The sequence below is a fragment of the Ruditapes philippinarum genome, unplaced genomic scaffold (genome assembly GCF_026571515.1).
Source record: "Ruditapes philippinarum isolate M1 unplaced genomic scaffold, ASM2657151v2 ctg2927_1_1_1_1, whole genome shotgun sequence".
Lineage (NCBI taxonomy): Eukaryota > Metazoa > Mollusca > Bivalvia > Venerida > Veneridae > Ruditapes > Ruditapes philippinarum.
The window spans coordinates 255,149-278,897 of NW_026866518.1; the positions used below are offsets into that span (position 1 = coordinate 255,149).

At 34.0% G+C, this 23,749-nt stretch overlaps 1 protein-coding gene across 1 annotated transcript; it reads left to right on the forward strand.

Annotated features, from left to right (window-relative positions):
* The first annotated feature begins 1,212 nt into the window (after positions 1-1,212).
* Positions 1,213-23,575, forward strand: LOC132732743 (uncharacterized). The gene is given in 17 exon segments (XM_060719245.1): positions 1,213-1,344; positions 1,949-2,081; positions 4,864-4,961; positions 5,530-5,649; positions 6,777-6,967; positions 7,615-7,806; positions 8,201-8,416; positions 8,606-8,757; positions 10,797-10,902; positions 10,904-11,007; positions 12,007-12,100; positions 12,715-12,821; positions 14,550-14,671; positions 15,627-15,992; positions 16,678-16,804; positions 18,765-19,044; positions 21,661-23,575. Coding segments are annotated over 16 exon segments (2,466 nt in total). The 5' UTR covers positions 1,213-1,344; positions 1,949-1,989; the 3' UTR covers positions 21,760-23,575.
* Positions 23,576-23,749: the final 174 nt, after the last annotated feature.

Genomic DNA, 23,749 nt, shown 5'->3' on the forward strand with positions numbered 1-23,749 from the left:
CCGAAAAATATGGAGCAACTTCAAAAATGTCCTCTTCGAAACAAAACTGGCGTGTTTTATATCCAGGATAGGAAAACACACTGTACGAATGTTGACACAAATAATAACTCATATATTTTACTTGACTGTGTCCTACAACGAATGCCATTTTAACAATGCCTTAGTGAAAACACTTTATACAATATTTGATACACAATTACACTTTTAAAGTTAAAGAACACAATAATTTAATAATCCAATTCAAATTAACACTTTGTAAGCAATGAAATGAATTCAAAGCATGTAACCTTTTTTTTTGGAAATGAGGGATGTGCACAAAAATTGAATGTATATACACCTTATGATAATTTTCAAAAATATACTCATTCGCCCACTATTTCATAATTATATATATACACAAAAGAAGATTCGGCTAATATGTCAATTAATGCGCAATATAGAAACAAAAGTAAATTACAAATCATAGTAAATTGTATATTTTGAAAAGAATGTCAATCTACACTATATTATATCTATATCGTCCGCTTTTTTCCTCTATGTCTATATTGTCAGCGTTTTCCCTATATGTTTATCATGTCCGCGAATTGCGTATGCAAAGTGTTCAAATATATTCAAACTTATTTCTTGTGCCCTTATTCAGTTTTCCGCACGTGACTGTTGCATGTTTTGTACTGTTTAATTAAAAGTTATTAAGTCAATTAACATGAACAAATAAAAAAAAAAGTTTTAAGAATTTGAACAAATAGATAAACTAAAGTCTTTTTTAATTATTATAATAATTACATCTTTCAGATATTACTTTATAAAAGCCAATTATTAGCCTTTAATATGAATTTAACTATGCTCAGTCATTTTACACTATATATCTATATCGTCCGCTTTTTTCCTCTTTGTCTATATCGTCAGCGTTTTCCCTATATGTTTATATTGTCCGCTTAAGGCGTCCGCGTTTTAGACTGCGCCATTGAAAATTCGTTTGAGAACGAGAACCAGCAGGTTTGGACATATTTGGTTTTTATCCATTTTATAATAGGTGTGAGATATTGAAGTTGGCCAGGACAAAAAATAAATAACAGCAAATTTTGCATAAGATTTTTTTACATATTGCAGTTTAGGTTCAACAAAGATGAACAAATTTAAGAAATGTTTGTCTATTCTAAATCAGTTGACGTCATTTTTTACAAATGTCAATTGCATCTTAACTGTGAAATAGTAGATCTATCGGTAATGTTTTTTTTCTATTTTTAGAGAATTCGTCATAACTTATGACAGTAAACAATCGGATTCATAGTTATTTATAGTTCTGTTCTAAAACTTCCGTATTTCTGTTATTGCTTTTGCAAGGTAAGACGTTGTTGTTTTTTAAAGATAATATTCAATTGTTAGGACTTATTTGTATGTCTGCTCTCAGGAATATAAAGTGTTCAACAAAAATATATTATAGGGACACAAAACAGGCTTTTTTGTCAATTCCAAGTTTTTAGTTTCTATATTAAAGTTGGGTTTCAAAAATTTAGGACCCTGTCTTATACCATAAACACCATTTATGTCCCAATCCCTGACACATTGTCGTTCAGAATTTTAAAATTTATAAGTGTTAATCCCCACATCTCCTGCTTAGGTAACATGCATTCACTTTTTTTATAGAATAACCATTGTCCAACTTGTTGTGTTCTGGTTTGAGATAATGTGTCACATGATGTGTAAAGTGAGATTCAGACACAAAACAAGAGAACCTCTGAGTTTGCTCAGGTATATATGTACCTGGTTTGCTCAACAAGTAAAAAAAGACTAAAATTAATGAGGCCCTGCATTTAAAATTTCAACCTTAAAAGTAATAATCTTATGAGCTAGGTAGCTGTTCATAAAGTTATTCTAATGGAAAAAAAGAGAAAAAAAAACATTCAATTTATCCATAGCATTATGTACTTGTATTATTTTATTACAGTATAAAATTTGACACAAATACATACACTACACTAGGTCAAAATGAATTTCGGATCTGACTATGTGTACATGTATGAGGAACCAAGTTTTGAGTACATTTCTGATGAAGAGTTAGAGGGTGGAATGAATGTGAGGTAAGTGATTTTAGATCAGCATAATTTATGAAAAAAATTATGATTGGTCAATGCTACAAATAAAAAGCAAAAGCGATCTAACATGGCTAGCCATACCTAGCAGTGCAGCCTACTTAAGATTTTAATATTTGATATTAAAGTCTCTAATATTTCCGAATAGTCTTAGCTAAATTTAAAGCAAGTTAAGAATATAATCAAATTGAGCTGGGGAGCATACCATTGTTTTGGTTTTGTAAAGTGCATGCTGTGGATTTAGCTTTATTATCCCCCGCCAAAAAATTTCGGCGGAGGATATAGAAATAGTCTCCGTCCGTCCGACCTTCCGTTCGTCCGTCCTTCCGTCCGACATTTTTGTCCGGAGCATATCTCTAAAAGTATTTGAGTTATCAACTTGAAACTTCATAGGTGGATGGACCTCATTGAGGAGGAGTGCAGTGCACAAGAATGATAACTGTACCTTGCATGATTTTTGAGTTATTGCCCTTTGTTATTTTTCAAAATTGATTTTTGTCAAGAGCCTAACTCATGATGGACCTCATTGAGGAGGAGTGCAGTGCACAAGAATGATAACTGTACCTTTCATAATTTTTGAGTTATTGCCCTTTGTTATTTTTCATTCTATTTTGTCCAGACTTTATCTCAAAAAGTATTTGAGGTATCAACTTGAAACTTCATAGATGGATGAATCTCATTGAGGAGGAGTGCAGTGCACAAGAATGATAACTATACCTTTCATAATTTTTGAGTTATTGCCCTTTGTTATTTTTCATACCTAATTTTTCACCTGAGTTGAGCATAACTCAAAAAGTGTTTGAGATATCAACTTGAAACTTCATAGGTGGATAGACCTCATTGAGGAGGAGTGCAGTGCACAAGAATGATAACTCTACCTTGCATGATTTTTGAGTTATTGCCCTTTGTTATTTTTCAAAATTGATTTTTGTCCAGAGCCTAACTCCAAAAGCCTATGAGATATTAACATGAAACTTCATAGGTGCATAGATCTCACTCAGGAGGTGTGCAGTGCACAAGAATGATAACTCTACCTTTCATAATTTTTGAGTTATTGCCCTTTGTTATTTTTCATACCTAATTTTTCACCTGAGTGGAGCATAACTCAAAAAGTGTTTGAGATATCAACATGAAAAGTCATAGGTGGATAAATCTTATTTAGGAGGAATGTTGTGCGCAAGAATGATAACTCTTCCCTATACAATTTTTGAGTTATTGCCCTTTGTTTTTTTTCATGCTATTTTGTCCAGAGGTTATATGAAAACGTATTTGAGGTATCAACTTGAAACTTCATAGGTGGATGGATCTCATTGAGGAGGAGTGCAGTGCACAAGAATGATAACTCTACCCTGCATAATTTTTGAGTTATTGCCCTTTGTTATTTTTCATTCTATTTTGTCCAGACTTTATCTCAAAAAGTATTTGAGGTATCAACTTGAAACTTCATAGGTGGATGGATCTCATTGAGGAGGAGTGCAGTGCACAAGAATGATAACTATACCTTTCATAATTTTTGAGTTATTGCCCTTTGTTATTTTTCATACCTAATTTTTCACCTGAGTTGAGAATAACTCAAAAAGTGTTTGAGATATCAACATGAAATGTCATAGGTGGATAGATCTTATTGAGGAGGAATGTTGTGCGCAAGAATGATAACTCTTCCCTTTATAATTTTTGAGTTATTGCCCTTTGTTTTTTTCATGCTATTTTGTCCAGAGCTTATCTGAAAAAGTATTTGAGGTATCAACTTGAAACTTCAAAGATGGATGGATCTCATTGAGGAGGAGTGCAGTGCTTAAGAATGATAACTCTACCCTGCATTATTTTTGAGTTATTGCCCTTTGTTATTTTTCAAAATTAATTTTTGTCCAGAGCATAACTCAAAAAGCCTTTGAGATATCAAAATGAAACTTCATAGGTGCATAGATCTCACTCAGGAGGTGTGCACTGCACAAGAATGATAACTCTACCTTTTCTAATTGTTGTGTTATTGCCCTTTGTTCTTTTTCATACTTAATTTTTCAATTCAATTTTTTCTCAAAAAGTATTACTGAGGAGGGATGCAGCACACAAGAATGATAACCTACCCTGCATTATTTTTCAGTAATTGCCCTTTGTTATTTTTGGCCATTAGTATTCACATAGGTTTCAAATCCGTAATCACTATAGCCATCAGTTTTCATTACCAAAAGACCTCTTAAAATGGAATTATTCCGCACTACTACATATACATTCTTCCAATGAGCAAACACATTCGGCGGGGGATGGCCATGTTCACATGGCTCTTGTTATTCCAAAAATAGTGAAGGAAGATATTCCTTATATGATATACTCTGAGTCTCAGACTTGCTTGCAGTTGATCTCAGAGGGAAAAATGTATGACCATCATGGCTGAAATTGTGTCAAGAGATGAATTTGCACAATTTGCATTCAACATTCATTTCTGTGCTGTATATTATTTAAACTGAAAATGGATATGCATTTTGTCATATAATGAAAAAGCAAACATATGACCATATGTAAGAAAAGAATCTAGGTGGCTTGTATCATCGTTGGTTATTTTTCTCATGTGCAAGATCTTGCCCATATAAGAAGGATCAATCTGTGATATAGAGTTTTTCTTATCTTTGAATGCTTAAAACAACCAACTTGCCATACAATTTATACCTTCCTCAGTTATCTGACGGGGAAAACAAATTCTAAAGATAAGTAAAATCTATCATAAGTTGTTGTTGTTACAATTTTTGTTGTTACTAAAACCATTTTTCAGTGACTCTGACTCAGATTCACCTGACGAAGAACATCATGTACGAATAGATGCAGCTTCCACACCAGCTTCCACACGTTTGGAAAATAGTGTTTATTCAGGTAAGTTTGTAACTTTGTATTTTACCTGTATTTGTCATTTTAATTTTATAGAAAACTATTTTTATAATACAAGAGATTTCTATAAACAGAATAATGTACATGTATCTATTTATCATAAAGTAATAATGGTCAGAATTTATTTCTAGTTATATACTTTTTCCGACTTAGAATACCAGTATTAAAAATTCTACTGAAATAGATAATTATTGGTTGATCAATTGGCATGTTGGCATATATGACTTTAAGGAAAAATAAACTATGTATAGGAAAAGCACATTCCCTATTACAGGTCAGTCACTGTCAAGTAAAGTTGGTATTTTTCTAAAAAAACTGCCAGTTTTTTAATGGCTCCATATATTCATATTGTTACCACTATTAGTGTATAATATATATTTTGAGTGAAGTCAAAACATGTTCATTTTATATTGACAAAAAGACTGACGTGTGTAGAAGTAACCAATATATTCTAATAATTAATTTGAGCATTGTATATCTTTCTGTAACACAAAATTCAGCAAGTAAAAGGCTACTACTATTTACATATTTTATTTTCCTGCTAATCTTTCAGATCCCTGCCCTGTTCCACCAACAAGTGGTGCACATTTATTCTGTGCAGCAGGCCCTCCCCTACCACCACGGGCACCACCACGGGCAAAAAAGCCAAAATCTCACTGGAAGATGGGAAAAGGTATGTTTACATAAAACTACAAATTTTATTTTATATTTGAAGAATATTTTAGTCTGTTATTTTTACAAATGTTATATAAAGGCACATGTTTTAATCATTGATCATATATAAATTAACAGGTCTTAACATATTCAAAAGGAAATGTAAATGTACATGTATATGGTAAGAATAACAAAGATTAGAATATTTGGGCATGAAATGCTTCATTCAAATGTTGTAAAATACAACTGAGATAGCTTTACATGAATGAAATAGTAAGAACGAACATAGACAATAATGATTTGTACATTACACATGAAAGGCACAATAGATAATATGATAACCAGATCATACAGTCATGTGAACTCTCCCACTTTTAGCGGGAGACTCCAACTTTCTGCAGTCATATTTTCAAAGATTTTTCTTAAACTAAGGGGTATTTTCACAAATTAAAGAATTCTCCCAATTTTTGATGACAGAACTTCCTTCCTTGTTTATTGCAAATTCTAAAATCTCCCTCTTTTTGAAGAAAAATCTCCCACTTGATCATCAAAAAAAGTTCACATGTATGCCAAATATTTATCATGATTTTAGATTTTTTTTATTTGTTTTAATGTAAGACATGTTGATATATTATTTTATTTTTATTACTCTTCTTCCTTTATTTATTTTCTTTGCTGCTGAAAAAGATTAGATATAAATCCATATCCAGGCAAGTAGAGAAGCATTTTTAAACATGCAGGTTGAGGTGGGAATAGATTTATGTATAGAAGAAATGTACTTTTTTTATTGCACCCCGAAAGGTGAGTATATAGTCGCCACTTTGTTCGTTCTTCCGTCCGTTCATCCATCCATCCTCTTTTCTTGTCCGGGACATAACTCTGACACTTTAAGTGATATGAACAAGAAACTCTGTAGATAGATAGATATCATTTGGTAGATGAGCTGTGCAAAGAACAGTAACTCTGTCATGCCTAAGTTTGGAATTATTGCACTTTGAACGGGACATAACTCTGAAACTTCAAGAGGTATACTTTTCTGTGTCCAAAACCTATTTGGGGAGCATCACCCAGTTCAACCGGTTCTTGTTTGATTTCGGGAGGGATGTGTAGATTAACTTTAATCCGCTACTTTTATTTCCTATTTAGGTAAAGAAGGTTCAGACCCCATACCTCAGAATCATAGGCGTGTAAGACAAGGGGACACAAATGTTGTGACAGTAAAGTTTGACAAGCTGATAGCTCCAAGTAACATGCATGCTGGGGACGCTCAATCATGTACCAACTGTGCAGCCATCTTGTCTAAAATCAGCAAGATTATTATTCTGGGAGAGGAGAAGGTCGGTTCATATCATATTAACATCTGTTTTTATCCTTTTCTTTTATTTCAAGTAGTTTTATTGTTCTTTCTTATATTACATAGAAAATATGAATGTTCAACTTCTCATATCTAGGAATTCAATTTATTTTTACCAAACATGGTCTGAATGTTCTTTATAAACTTAACATTTTTAAGATAGTTCAAATAAATCTATGAGCTGTGTCATGACAAAACCAATATAATGTGTTTGCTACAAGCATGGATCCAGACCAGCCTGCGCATCCGTGCAGTCTGATCAGGATCCATGCTGTTCCCTATCAGTTTCTGTTATAGGGTCTAGCTATATGGGAACAGTATGGATCCTGATCAGACTTCGCAGTTGCGCAGGCTGGACTGGATCCATGCTGGTCGCAAACCCATTATGTTGGTTTTGTCGTGACGCGGCTCATATTGAAATGGACGGACAGAAAACAAAACATGACATGTACTGAACAAGGTCTGTTGAATCTAGAAACTCAAAATAATTTGGATATGAAAATTATTTCATCTTAAAATAAGCAGTAAATGTTCTATTTTGTCTTGTATTACTTTATGCTATATTTGCCCTCTTTGTATAAATGTTAGTAAAAATTTAAGACATGTTGTTGATACTGTTGTTGTTTTAAGGTGTGGACTTGTGAGTACTGCGAAACTAGAAACGTTGTAGATATTGAAGAAGAGGAGGTGCCTAAAGAAGCAGACGTCACGTTTATGTTAGAACCAGCCCTCTCCACAACAGCTAGTGGACCGACTGGCCTTGATGAGTCACTTGTTATCTTCTGTGTTGATGTGTCTGGTAGTATGTGTGTAACAACTGAGGTATATAATTTTCTGGTTAACATAGCAAAAATTGATACAAAATTAGTAAAATTTTAGTAGAATATTATCTTCAGGAATACACAATGTTTTTTTTATTATATATATGAATCTCTGTTATAATTTCTGAAATATAGTTTTTATTTTTGTAAGTAACTTATTATCTATCTATTGCACAAAGTTTATCAAGTTTATCTCTGACATCAATTTGTGGGGGAAATACCCCAGAAAGATACATATAATATTAGATCAGTTGAAATGTACTGTTATTCAATGTGCAAATAAAAAAAAAAAAATAACATTTAAATTTAATAAGTTCCTTGTGAAAACGTTCTGCATGAAAATATAGCCTATCTAATAAATTTTAAGTTGATACTTGTGTATGTTTTGTCAACAGGTGCCTGGCCATGTTGAGCTCAGAGGTGCGTCAGATTTACGACGAGCTCAGGCCTTGAATCGTGAACGTTCTGACCAATTCCTACCACGTCAACGCCGAAATGTTACCTATATATCTAGACTGCAGTCAGTTCAGGCAGCCATTGATCATCAGCTTCAGGAGATGGCAAAAGAATACCCAAACAGACGTGTGGCCATAGTTACATTCAGCAATGAGGTAGTTACTATATAATAAGTTATGGTCCGTTTTCTTAGAAACTACTCAAGCTATTGACTTCAAACTTAGGATACTTGTTAGTTATCAACGTGTTATGCCATTTCACAAGGGCATATACATGTAATCTATTTTAATCTAATCTAATCTATTTACAAAGTTATGCTCTTCTGACTCAATTTTTTTTTGCAGGTGACAGTGGTTGGCGATGGAAAAATAGATTCAGTTGCTATTGCTGGGGATAAGCTTGGTAACAAAGATACCCTAAAAACTGTTGCTATGGAACAACCATTCCCAGAAGCTATTAAAAATACCAGGCAACAACTTGGCCAAAAATTGTTTGAGTAAGTTGTTTTGTTAATTGTTTTGTTAATCATTCTGCATAGACTTTTTAGCTCACCTGTCACAAAGTGACAGGGTGAGCTTTTGTGATCGCTTTTCGTCCGGCGTCCGGCGTCCGTAAACTTTTACTTTAAATGACATCTCCTCATAAACCACAAGGCCAATTTCATCCAAACTTCATAGGAATGTTCCTTTGGTGGTCACCTTTAAAAATTGTTCAAAGAATTTAATTCCATGCAGAACTCTGGTTACCATGGCAACCGAAAGAAAAAACTTTAAAAATCTTCTTTTAAAAAACCATAAGAGCTAGAGCTTAGATATTTGGCATGAAACATCTTCTAGGGAGTGTCTACCAAGTTTGTTCAAATAAAAGCCCTGGGGTCAAAATTGGCCCCGCCCCGGGGGGTCATTGATTTTCCCTATATGCATATAGTAAAAACTTAAAAAATCTTCTTTTAAAGAACTCAAAAAGCTATGGCTAAGATATTGAGCATCAAACATGTTCTAATAGGTGTCTACCAAGTTTGTTCAAAGAAAAGCCCTGGGGTCAAAATTGGCCCCGCCCCAGGGGGTCATTGATTTTCCCTATATGCATATAGTAAAAACTTAAAAAATCTTCTTTTAAAGAACCAAAAGAGTTAGAGCTAAGATATTTAGCATGAAACATGTTCTAATAAGTGTCTACCAAGTTTGTTCAAATAAAAGCCCTGGGGTCAAAATTGACCCCGCCCCGGGGGTCATTGATTTTCCCTATATATGCATATAGTAAAAACTTAAAAAATCTTCTTTTAAAGAACTCAAAGAGCTATGGCTAAGATATATAGCATCAAACTTGTTCTAATAGGTGTCTACCAAGTTTGTTCAAATAAAAGCCCTGGGGTCAAAATTGGCCCCGCCCCGGGGGTCATTGATTTTCCTTATATGTGTATAGCAAAAACTTAAAAAATCTTTTTTGAAAAAACCCAAATAGCTAGAGTTAAGATATTAAGCATGAAACATCTTTTAGTGAGTGTCTACAAAGTTTGTTCAGATAAAAGCCCTGGGGTCAAAATTGGCCCTGCCCCGGGGGTCATTGATTTTCCCTCTATGCATAAAGTAAAAACTTAAAAATCTTCTTTGAAAAAACCAAAATAGCTAGAGTTTAGATATCATATTAAGCATGAAACATGTTCTAGTAAGTGTCTACAGAGTTTGTTCAAATAAAAGCCCTGGGGTCAAAACTGGCCCCGCCCGAGGGGTGTAATTGTTTTTAACTATATGTGAATAGTAAAAACTTAAAAAATCTTCTTTTAAAAAACCCAATGAGCTAGAGCTTAGATGTTTTGCATGAAACATCTTGGGTCAAAATTGGCCTCGCCCCGGGGTCATTGATTTTCCTTATATGTGTATAGCAAAAACTTAAAATCTTCTTTGAAAAAACCCAAATAGCTAGAGTTTAGATATTAAGCATGAAACATATTCTAGTAAGTGTCTACAAAGTTTGTTCAAATAAAAACCCTGGGGTCATAACTGGCCCGGCCCCAGGGGTGTCATTGTTTTTAACTATATGTGTATAGTAAAAACTTAAAAAAAATCTTTTTTTAAATAGCCCAATGAGCTAGAGCTTAGATGTTTTGCATGAAACATCTTTTTATGGGCTTCTACCAAGTTTGTGCAAATAAAAGCCCTTTGGTTAAATTGGCCCTGCAACGTTTGGGGGGGGTGGGGGGTTGGGGGGGCCTATATACAGGTGAGCGACCTCAGGGCCATCATGGCCCCTCTTGTTTTCTTTTCTTTTTTCAGGCCCCGAAATTTTTAATGTGTATAACTTTGTTCATATTATGTTACATGTGCCAGAGAACTGCCCGTTTTGAATACTAGTAACAGAACGTGCAATGTACCTGCATTAGTCACATGTGAAGAGCCAAATTATATACTGTTGATTCTACATTTGACTTCTCTATGTCTGTTGTTGAATTGAGTATGATTCAGGCAAAAACAATATGGAATAAGGTAAAGGTTTTTAAACCAGTAAGGATGAATTTACACATATCTATTTTAGATTAGAAGAATGTGGGCCTACAGCACTTGGACCAGCTTTATTGGTGTCAACAACTATGGCATCAAAGGTTCGTGGGTCAAAGGTTATTCTGTGTACAGATGGTCTTTGCTAATGTTGGGATGGGAAAAACTGACAATCACAAGACTGACCAGGAGCTGGAAGATGCTATTAAATTCTATGATGAAATTTCTGACAATGCTTTGGAAAATGGGTAAGCTGCATGAACTTACAAATAAAATGTCCTTGGAAATAAAAGGCAAATTTCTAGTAAACAAGTAATTCACTACTTTTAAATGGTATTCGCTAATATTTTTTTTCAGCCATTCTCACTTCTTAACAAGTCAAAAATGGATTTACACATTGTTTATGAAAGGTGCTAAAGCATTAAACCAATGTCATAGCATGAATTGCCAAGATAAATAATAAACAAATTTTCACATGGTTTTCTAAAAAAATGTCAAGACAAGATGTTTTACAGAGTAATGATGCCTGTGCAACTTAAACTTTGTACATGTTTTTTTTATAGAGGCCAAGTTAATTAAACACATTTCAACATGATTGTTGATAGATGCCAAGTTAAACAAATTTTCACTTGGTTTTTGATAGAGACACAGACAATTTAACAGATTGTCACATGGTTTTTAATAGAGACCAAGATTACTTAACAAATTGACAACATGGTTTTTGATAGAGACCAAGATTACTTAACCAAATTGACACATGGTTTTGATAGAGACCAAGATTACTTAACAAATGACACATGGTTTTTTGATAGAGACCAAAATTACTTAACAAAACTGACAACATGGTTTTGAAGAGACCAAAAAATTACTTAACAAACTGACAACATGGTTTTTGATAAAGACTAAGATTACTTAACAAATAGACACATGGTTTGATAGAGACCAAGATTACTTAACAAATTGACACATGGTTTTGGATTGAGACCAAGATTACTTAACAAACTGACTCATGGTTTTTGATAGAGACCAATATTACTTAACAAGTTGACACATGGTTTTTGATAGAGACCAAGATAACTTATCAAATTGACACATGGTTTTTGATAGAGACCAAGATTACTTAACAAATTGGACACATAGTTTTTGATAGAGACTAAGATTACTTAACAAATTGACACATGATTTTTAGATGTCCTGATTACTTAACACTCTAAGTCTCACAATGGTATAAACTATTTTACTTTCAGAGTTTCTATATCAGTAATAACAATAAAGGGCACTGATTGTAAACTTGTTGAGATTGGAAAAATGGCAGACAAAAACTGGAGGCCAGGTACAGAAGTTAATATATGATTTTAGCGCTGTGTGCATGATGCTCATCAGAAATAAACATAATTATATATTTTTTTGATAATTTTTTTTTACATACTTGAAAAGTACTTGCTCTGAGTAAGGTCCAAGTATAAAAACCAAAAGAGACAGTGCATATAAGTTCCTTCACTTAGGGAAATTATTGAGCTGGCTTACTGAAGAGACTTTATTGGTTTATACAGAATTTATTTTAGTACGATTGTGTAGGAAGCTGTTAGCTTATAGACACACTGTCTAAGCCTTTCCTGGAACCAACCAGTACCGAGCAATGTGTGTAAAGTTTCTTGCTCAAGGAATCAACAACTTGCCTTTGACAGGGATTGAATCCATTGCGGCTAGCGATCAGTAGGTACTAATCCGAGGCATTAACCACCTGGCCATGCCGCCACTTGAGTTGGCTTACTGAAGACAAGATGGCTCAACTCAGCAGGCCACAATTTATTCTGTGATTATGTTTTCTTATTCATATGGAATCTTATTGATTATTTTGATATATGATAGGAACATTACTGTGTTAAAATAGTTATTATAAGTTTATTGAGTTATGACTTATTGAAGTTTTAACAAAGCTTTGTATTTTGCAGGTGAACATAGTTGATCCATTAAAACTGACACAAGAATTCAGTACAATCCTGGCTAATAAAATCATTGCTACAAATGTTGTTGCAACATTCATTCTACATAAAGAATTGTAAGTATTACTATATTATATTACCTTCAAGACAGACCACTTATAAGATGGGGGTCCCAATTTGCCTTAAAACTGCAGTTTTTACCCTCTTATATGACAAATAAATATTTTTGGGGGGGAAATACTAGTCAGATTTTATGGAATATTGTCATTGATCATGGAAATCAAAACTTCAAATTAAATAAGTTCATCACTTGCACTTTAGCCTAACTACTTAGTAACCTCAACACATGGATTTTAATAATAAAAATATCTTGGAATCACTAAATGGAAAGAGTTCCATAGTAATTATATAATGCTTGTTGATTTTTAGACTTTTGTATTTATGATTGCTCATTGATCTTTCAATTTATATTATTGAACTGTTAGAGGATTCTTGCAGGGGCATCTACCCTTTGACTGGAGTTTGAGGTTAATGGGGTCAAGGTCACTGAAGCTAAAATTTGACTTTTTAACATAGTTTAGCTTTTTTCAACTGCATAATGTCTCTAAGTGGCGCCAGAGAGGATATGTTGGCATCAGTAAAAATATTAAAACAAGAAATTGGGGTCTTATCTTGTTGACTTGATGCAAAAGTGTTGTACAGTAAACTTCACTTATAGCGAACACGGTTATAGCGAACTTCCGGTTATAAGGAACAATTTATTTTGGCCCGAATTTTGCCATTCTTTATTTAATATAAAAATATATGGTTATAGCGAACACGGTTATAAGGAATTATCGCTTATAAGGAACTCATTTCTTAGTCCCAATTTAGTTAAAAGTACAGAAAATTACACTTTTATAACGAACTCCAAAATATTGGCTATCCGTAAGAAGATGCCGCCATTTTCATCTTTCGTTTTCATTGGCACAGATTCAAACTCGGCCGAATGTACCGTTATTGTTGTATGTACTTCAATACATCTATTAAAATGAATTTGTATAGTTTACTTTTAGGATATTTTTAGCATGAGCTCTTTTCACCAAGATAAAACGGTTATTTATTTTTTTTTCTTCAATTGTTTTGCCTCGAGTAAAAAATAATTATATAATTATAATCGGTTTTCAACATAATCACGCATGCTTGCAAGCATGATCCATTGCAAAATCCAAAGTAATACGCTTGATTTAAATGAAAAGATATCTATATCTTACACCCTTAGATTATAATAGAAGATATTCATTATAAAAGGAAGGAAAAATCGAAAATCTTGTTTATTCTCAATCATGAAAGAAAACGAAAGAGTTTAGAAACAAAATATTTATATTTTATGAGAAATTGAGATAGGGTGTAAAACTAAAACTAAAAATAGCAATGATTTTCAAATTCCAAAAAGTACGCTCTCGGGTATTGTGTCTAAAATAGAAATAAATGACTAATATTTCTTAATTAAATGCTCTTCAAAATGGCGGACAATGGTATAAAATCAGTTCGTTATATGTCAATCTGTTCGCTATAAAAACCCCTGATACAGGGAACTAATTCGCTATATGCTTACAAGGAACTCCGGATATAAGGAACAGATTTTGAAAGTCCCAATGAGTTCGTTATAAGCGGAGTTTACTGTATCTGTTTCTTTCTCTGTATGCATTTATTACCATCATATACTGAGGTGATAATTTATGTTGACTTAGATTGTGTACAATTGAAAGTACAGCCTGACCAGATTATTGACTTATTGTCTTAGTATTTGCATATTGTAATCCCTAGGGACTTATTGTGAGATGTTGATGTCTTTTTTGTAGGTTTTTCTTCTATGAGGAAAGTGAGGAGTCAAAGGTTGTCAAAACTATTGGCAATGTTACTGCTGATACTGAAATATCCTTCGAGTATGGTGTACGTACAAAGCCTACAGAAGCTGATAAAAGTAAGTTGTAAAATAAATGATGTAAATTTTTCTTTACTTAAAATACAGTAAAGCCTCTGCAAAGGGGCCATACTTAGAGCAGTTGCAGATTGGCCCTCCGTAGAGTAATTGCAGAGGGGCCCTCCATAGAGAAATTGTGAAGGGAACCTCCGTAGAGCATTTGCAGAAGTGCCCTCCTTAGAGCAATTGCTGTGGGCCCTCCAAAGAGTAATTGCAGTGGGGCCTTCTGTAGAACAATTGCAGAAGGGCCCTCTGTAGAAGAATTGCAGTTGGGCCCTCCGTAGATCATTTGCAGTAGGACCCTCCATAGAGCAATTGCAGTGGGGCCCTCCATAGAGCAATTGCTGGGCGATCCATAGAGCAATTGCAGTGGGGCCCTCTATAAAGCAGATATTGTGGGGCCCTCCAAAGAGCAATTGCAGTGGGGCCCTCCATAGAGCAATTGCAGGGCGATCCATAGAGCAATTGCAGTGGGGCCCTCTATAAAGCAGATATTGTGGGGCCCTCCAAAGAGCAATTGCAGTGGGGCCCTCCAAAGAGCAATTGCAGTGGGGCCCTCCATAGAGTAATTGCAGTGGGGCCCTCCATAGAGTAATTGCATTGGGGCCCTCCATAAAGCAATTACAGTGGGGCCCTCCAAAGAGCAATTGCAGTCGGGCCCTCCATAGAGCAATTGCAGAGTAGCCCAATGTAGAGCTTCAATTTTTTTTAACTTTATGGGCTAGCTGTAACAATTATAATTCATGAGTGTGAATTTGGATTTGTCTGAACTCTGTGTAGTTTGACTTGACTTTACACTATTGTCAGTTTCAGTATTTTGATAACAAAATCTCATTTAACTTTATTGAATTTCAAGCCAGGCAAATCATTAACACAACACTAGGAATGTTAATTTAAATGTTTAGTATAATAGAATAATTTATCAAAATCGTGCACATACGATTATTTCTTTAAGCAAAGACTGAAGGTCAAGCAGAAAGTAAAATGGAAACTGTAGAAACTGAGAGTGCAGAAGAAAAGAAAGAGGAGAAAATGGAAGTTGATGCAAGTGGATCAAAGGATACTGGTAAAACAGAAAATGAAATGGAAACTGAAATGGCGGATAAAGATCAGAAAAAGGAAACTGCTACTTCAGAATGTACAACAGAAGGAGCCCAGCCTTTTGCTTCTGTTGGGACATCAGGGACCCAGTCTGATGAAGGGCGCAAGGAATTACCTTTCCAGTTACAGGTTGTTTATACAGATACAGAAGGGGCGAAGGCTTTGAGAGTTCTCACTCATACTAAACCTATCACAAGGGATCGGAAAAAAGCTGAGAGAAGTAAGTTGTACACAGTTTTTATTAATGTAATCACATAATCAGGTGCAGTTATCTGGGATTGACAACATATGAGCCGCGTCATGACAAAACCAACATAGTGCGTTTGCGACCAGCATGGATCCATACCAGCCTGCGCATCCGTGCAGTCTGATCAGGATCCATGCTGTTCGCTATCAGTATGTCTACTTGTAATATGGTTTGTAAGCGAACAGCATGGATCCTGATCAGACTGCGCGGATGAGCAGGCTGGTCTGGATCCATGCTGATCACAAACCCATTATGTTGGTTTTATCATGACGCGGCTGATATATTAATCAACACCTCCTACATGTGGTCTGTAAATTTCATTGCATTTAGTTTTTTAATTTTAAATGGAAACTTCAAATGTAATGTTAAATTTCATATTAATTGTTTTCCAGCATAAATTTTTAAACGAAAAGCAATGTAAACAGGTTATTGTAATGTTAAAGATACTGGTGCAAATTAACATGTCTAATATTGAGAAGTCAACATTCATGCAAACAAACTAGGCTTTTTACTATTGATAACTCAATTTTTGTATTTTCTAAGTACAAAGCAGGGCTTATCAATTACACAGATTCAGCAGCCTATGACCTAATGATAGTTTGAGGAAATGCTAAAATCAAACAGTTCTATAATCATTTATCTGTGTTTAATTATAAAGATGCCAAGATAGGAGTATTAGCTAGACATACAGCAATGACTGCAGCTAAAATGGCTCAAGATGGCATGTACACAATGTCTAGAGAACGAGCTCTCATGAACCAGAGAGTTGCTTGGCGACACACAAGGTATGTTTCCTTTCCTATATCTATCATAGCTCATGAACCAGAGAGTTGCTTGGCGACACACAAGGTATGTTTCCTTTCCTATATCTATCATAGCTAATGAACAAGAGAGTTGCATGGCGACACACAAGGTATGTTTCCTTTCCTATATCTATCATAGCTCATGAACCAGAGAGTTGCTTGGCGACACACAAGGTATGTTTCCTTTCCTATATCTATCATAGCTCATGAACCAGAGAGTTGCTTGGCGACACACAAGGTATGTTTCCTTTCCTATATCTATCATAGCTCATGAACCAGAGAGTTGCTTGGCGACACACAAGGTATGTTTCCTTTCCTATATCTATCATAGCTCATGAACCAGAGAGTTGCTTGGCGACACACAAGGTATGTTTCCTTTCCTATATCTATCATAGCTCATGAACCAGAGAGTTGCTTGGCGACACACAAGGTATGTTTCCTTTCCTATATCTATCATAGCTAATGAACAAGAGAGTTGCATGGCGACACACAAGGTATGTTTCCTTTCCTATATCTATCATAGCTCATGAACCAGAGAGTTGCTTGGCGACACACAAGGTATGTTTCCTTTCCTATATCTATCATAGCTCATGAACCAGAGAGTTGCTTGGCGACACACAAGGTATGTTTCCTTTCCTATATCTATCATAGCTCATGAACCAGAGAGTTGCTTGGCGACACACAAGGTATGTTTCCTGTCCTATATCTATCATAGCACATGAACTAGAGAGTTGCTTGGCGACACACAAGGTATGTTTCCTTTCCTATATCCATCATAGCACATGAACTAGAGAGTTGCTTGGCGACTCACAAGGTATGTTTCCTGTCCTATATCCATCATAGCACATGAACTAGAGAGTTGCTTGGCGACACACAAGGTATGTTTCCTTTCCTATATCTATCATAGCTTATGAACCAGAGAGTTGCTTGGCGACACACAAGGTATGTTTCCTTTCCTATATCTATCATAGCTCATGAACCAGAGAGTTGCTTGGCGACACACAAGGAATGTTTCCTTTCCTATATCTATCATAGCTTATGAACCAGAGAGTTGCTTGGCGACACACAAGGTATGTTTCCTTTCCTATATTTATCATAGCTTATGAACCAGAGAGTTGCTTGGCGACACACAAGGTATGTTTCCTTTCCTATATCTATCATAGCTCATGAACCAGAGAGTTGCTTGGCGACACAATCATAGCTCATGAACCAGAGAGTTGCTTGGCGACACACAAGGTATGTTTCCTTTCCTATATCTATCATAGCTTATGAACCAGAGAGTTGCTTGGCGACACACAAGGAATGTTTCCTTTCCTATATCCATCATAGCTTTAAGTTACAATTTTCTAATGAATGATTTTATGGCAATAAAATGGATTAAGATGCATATATTGATATTGATGCACATTATTTCCGTGGAACACTGTCTGTTGGTAGCCCATTTACAATATTGTTTGTTAAAAAAATAGAAACAAAATGATTAAATAAAAAAGGGTGATTGCCAAGCTTTTGATGTTTTGTTGAAAGCAAAAAGAAAACATTCAGAAAGGAAGAATGAACTGAAAGTAGGAATAAAGCCGGAGAAAAAATAGTTATCAAAATTTAGCAATGTCAAAAAAAGGAATATACATTATATGAGCATATGATAATAACAGTAATATGGATTTCTTGATCGTTTGTGTAGCTAAGTATTTTGATACATTGTATTTTAAAATTCACATAAATGTACATTGTGTAGTTTCAGATTAAAAAAAAAAAATTCCATGAATGATAGTAAATGTTAATAAATGATACCGTAACACAAGCTAATATAAATTTCATTGATGTATTAATTTAATGAAAGTTTTTTTATGGTAAATTTTAGATTATCAAAATATTCAGTGTCATAGAAATGTAAACTGATTTATATTGGTTATATCAGTTATTGTTTTTTTTTCATCAGGGAAGATTCAGAGAGTAATAGGGGTAGCAGGCCGACTTACAAGAAAGCATTTGGAAAGATCAAATCTATGGAGAATTATCTCGCGTCACGGCAACGCTCAGAGCGGTCCTCACACGGACGGACATACAGTGATGATGAGGAAGATGATGATGATAATGCTGTTGAAGCAATGTCTGCAAAAGCAGATGGATGTTTTGCTGTACAAAGTTCATCAAAATCAGCCCCAAATGAGAAGAAGTCGAAAGGAAAATCCAAATCTTTTCTATCCAAGTTAAAGAAGGTATATAATTCAGATTATATATTTATACAGTATTTAAACTTGGGGGGGAAATATTTAAATATGAAGAATGGCAGCCAAGTGGTTAAGGTGTTTGCCTTTTAACCTAAGCATCATGTGTTTGAGCCCTCCCCAGTCCATGACTGTTTTTCTCATATGACACCAGCCCTTATTAGTTCCAGGAGTGGTTTAAATAAGCTTCAAGCTCACAATCAAAATATAAATGTATTTAAACCAAAATTTGAATTGAATATTCTTCAGTTTCTATTCTCTGGGAATGCCAGTGATACCTGTTACAATTTTGTGAAGATATCATTATGAATACATGTACCTGAAAACTGAGTCTTCACAAAGTACATTCATAGAAGTGTTAAAATCTGTTAATATGTTTGGGTTTTTGTGCCCCCACTTTAGTGGCGGGCATTAAGATTTACCCTTGTCAATCTGTCCTTGCATCCGTCTGTCCTTCCGTCCGTCCGCACTCACAGGAGAGTAATTATGTGGCTAGAGGGACAATAGGTAACTGTTCTTTCTCTTTGATGTCATTCATTCCGTAATGCTTTTATGTGGGTGGCTAAAAAGAACAATAGAGAGAACAATAGAGTAGCCACATAATTACTGTCCTGTGAGAACTTCCGTCTGTTCGCTCTCTTTTGTGTCGCACATAACTCAAAAAGTATTTGACCTAGAGTCATGAAACTTTACAGGAATGTTGATCAGCATGTGTAGTTGTGCACCTGGGTATTTTCATCTGGATATATTTAGTATTTTTAGAGTTATTGCCCTTGACTTAGTAAAATTTTGCAATTTTCAACTTGTGTTGCATGTAACTAAAAAAGTATATGACCTAGAGTCATGAAACTTTTCAGGAATATTGATCAGCATATGTAGTTGTGCACCTGGGTATTTTCGTCTGGATGTATTTAGTATTTTTAGAGTTATTGCCCTTGACTTACTAAAATTTTTGCAATTTCAACTTGTATCGCATGTAACTCAAAAAGTATTTGACCTAGAGTCATGAAACTTTACAGCAATATTGATCAGCATGTGTAGTTGTGCACCTGGGTATTTTTGTCTGGATTTATATAGTATTTTTAGTGTTATTGCCCTTGACTTAGAAATTTTTTGCAATTTTCAACTTGTGTCCCATGTAACTCAAAAAGGATTTGACATAGAGTCATTAAACCTTACGGGAAAGTTGCTCAGCATATTTAGTTTTGCACCTAGGGTTTCGCTTTTGGATTTATCTAATATTTGTAGAGTTATTTCCTTTGACTTAGTAAAAACCGTTTCATTATGTTGTTATTTGTTCCTTGAGTGCTTGAGTTAGAATCAACCAACTTTACAGGAATAATGATCAACATCACTAAATTACAGGAATAATGATTCACATCACTGTGAAGCTATGCACCTTGGACTTTGCTTGTGGATTTTTTCCCGCTATTCCCCTTGACTTACAGTAGTATAAATTTGCAATTTTCAACTTGTTCATGCATAGCTCAAAAAGTATTTTACTTGTAGGCCTGAAAGTTTACAAGAATGTTTGTCAGCATGTGTACTTATGCACCTTGGGGTTTGCATGTGGATTTATGTAGTATTTGTAAAGTTCTTGCCCTTTACTTAGTAAAAGATTTTTAGTTTTCAAAAAATATTTGACCTAGAGTTATAAGATTGACAGATCAGTGGCGCGGTGGGGGCACCCGTGTCCTATGGACACATTTCTAGTTTTTACATGATTAAACTGGGTGGATTATTTCCATGTAAAGGAATCTACTGTAAACACTGCTTATGATACACATTGTCGACATGATTTGATGATTTTCTTTTAAAAAATATTCTTGTTTGATTTTATATTTTGATCACCATTTTGACAGTGGCTTTCGAGTCATTATATACTGGAAGAATAAAAATTTTATTAAACAATTTTAAAAAAATGTTATCTTAAAAAAATGTAATTAAATGCATTTTTAGGTGGAATATGAGAATTACATGTATTATTTTCTTGCGTTTGTTTCAGCATTGTCACTTTCTGTTGATAATTTAATCTTTTAAATGACACTTATTATTGCAAGTTAAGATGGAAGTAATATAAGAATGTAAATTTGAAATGTTTGAAAGTGCTAGGTTTACAGTACATGTGTTTATCTTACATGTATTACTAGAAATGTGGCCATAGTACATGGATACACCCACATTCTATGTAATAGATATACCATTGCTGCGTTGACGATTTCTGGGTTTGCGTAAATTATACCATAATCAAGTGACCTTTCTTATGCCTTAACCTCACGAGACGAAGTCGAGTGAAGTTTACATAAGAAGCGCTGAAGAGCTATAGGTTAAGGTTTTGTTAGTATGGCAGACAGATGGCCTGACAAGGGCATGTCTATTCCCCCCCCCCCCCCCCCCCCCACACACCACCTTAATAGGGGTATAAAAATGATAGCACTCTGTTTAAATGTTTTGCTTTGTAAATGTAGGTGTATAAATAAACATTGATAATTTTGTTATATGAACACTTAAAGAAAATAGTGGTTAACTTATATCAACTCTCTTGAAGGATGACATCTCTATATTGTATAAGTTCATGATTATTTTGTTATCTTTTCTTGATTTTAGAAACGCTCAGAGACAACAGAAGATGCTGGGGCAGCTCTAGTTTTTAAAGGAAAAAATGCACGAGCATTCTTTGAGGAATCAGATGAGGATGACAAATAGATGATGTGATATTTCACGATGATTTCATGATAATGATCAAGTTCAATACGTTTTACTTGTACATACATTGTATTTAAAAAAAGAACACTTAGAATAAATGGCTGATTTAAAATTTTAAAATTTATATACAGTTATCTACATATATGTCATTCCAAATTTATCTCTGCGTGGTAGTGTTTATGTGAATGACTTTCAATGCTGTGGACATACTGCTTTATTGTTTCATTGGGTTGAAAAATATCACACATTGTTTGCAGTGCTGCTTAAAAATTAGATAAATGTTCTCTACTTTTGAACTTATTTTATCAATCATATCTCAAGCCAACTAAAAATAACATTTCATTATGTAAAAGTACAAGAGATTAGCAGTATTATATCAATTGCAATATTTGTAACCATAAGTTATCAGTTTTTGGCACCATAAAAAAACCATACCACCTAAACATTTTCTTGCTGTAAGACCAGGCTAAATACATGTACATATACTATACTCTGTAGATCTGTTTAAATTATTCATGAAAATCTCCACAAATTTGTGAAGCATACATGTAGTTTTTTTTAATAATTGTATTAGGATCATTGCACATTTCTAGTGTCTTGAAAGGGTCATGTGAATTCCCTTAAAGTATATTAATCTATTTTTGATGGAATACTTATTTGTATCTTGATCAAAACGAAATTTCCTAAATAATTGAAACAGTAATGTTTGTAATTTTTGCATAAAGTAAGAGGCACATGCTAAACCTAGAAAACTTTGTTTGGACATGTTTTTATTGTTTTTGTATATAAATGATTAATATGTAGTAATGCAATAGTGTTTTTCTATAATTTACGAACCCTTGTGGCTGAAGGGTTGCCTATAATGGTTGAGGCAAAATAATTGCAGCCACCATTTAGCCCTGCTAAAGAGGTGACAGAATGGGTTTGAATAACTGGAGCCTTTGCATCTCTTAGCTCCAGCTGGTAAGATGGTTTTGACCCCTGGTATTGCTTAAGTTTGTAATACCCGACGTTAGCAAAAAAAAACATTTTTCCTGTTCTGGTGCCATATGACCTAAATTGTGTTAGTGTGTTGTAAAACCAAACAAACAATTATAATTTGTGTGTTAAGTATATGAGAAACTTTTTGTTAAAATAAACACAAATATGACCAGATGAATTTGAAAACAACATACATGTAAAATTTTTGTAATATTTAGTACAGTAAACTGCACTAGTTATGGCTTAACTTCATATCATCATTTGATCATTTTGTACATACAAATTTTGTCTGTTATTTTATCTTTTTTTCATTGTTTTTGTTGTGTAAATACCAGAACCAATTAGTTTTTGTTTGTTTTTTTTCAAGAAATGTGAAAAGATAAACATGTATTTAAATTTTGTTGTTATTATTTGCTGACATTTGCTTTTATTTGTTTCAATCTCTAACAGGTGAAGGAAATTTATGTAAATTTACATGTTACATGTTTTTTTTATTGTAATCTGTATTCATTACTGTTAGATTTAGTGTGGCAATTATTTTAGAAAACTTAAGAGTATGTGTACATGTATTTGTATCAGAAAAAAAAAACATGAATTTCATAAAATCTAATTTAATGACCTTGGTAACAACGAAAATGAATTTAACAGTACATGTATATATGTTGCTTTCAACATTTGACTGTAATACATGAATATGAAGTAAAGCTTATTTTTAAAGTTTCAAGTTTGTTATGAAAAGTTGTCTATTGTTGATTTTGAATATTTAAAACTTTGTATTGTTAGAGGTTTTTGTTGTTTTATTATACATGATTTATTATACATGTACATACAAGTATTGTGGGTTTTTTACTATTCTCTCTGTGAAGTCACTTTTTAAAAAAAAATTATTCAAAAGTTTCATAATATTTTTTTAGTAGGTGAAATCCCTTTTTCTGTTGTTGTCAATCGATTTTTTACAACTTTGATATGCCCAAAGGTAACTTGGTCGTATTATGGTATTGCACTTGTC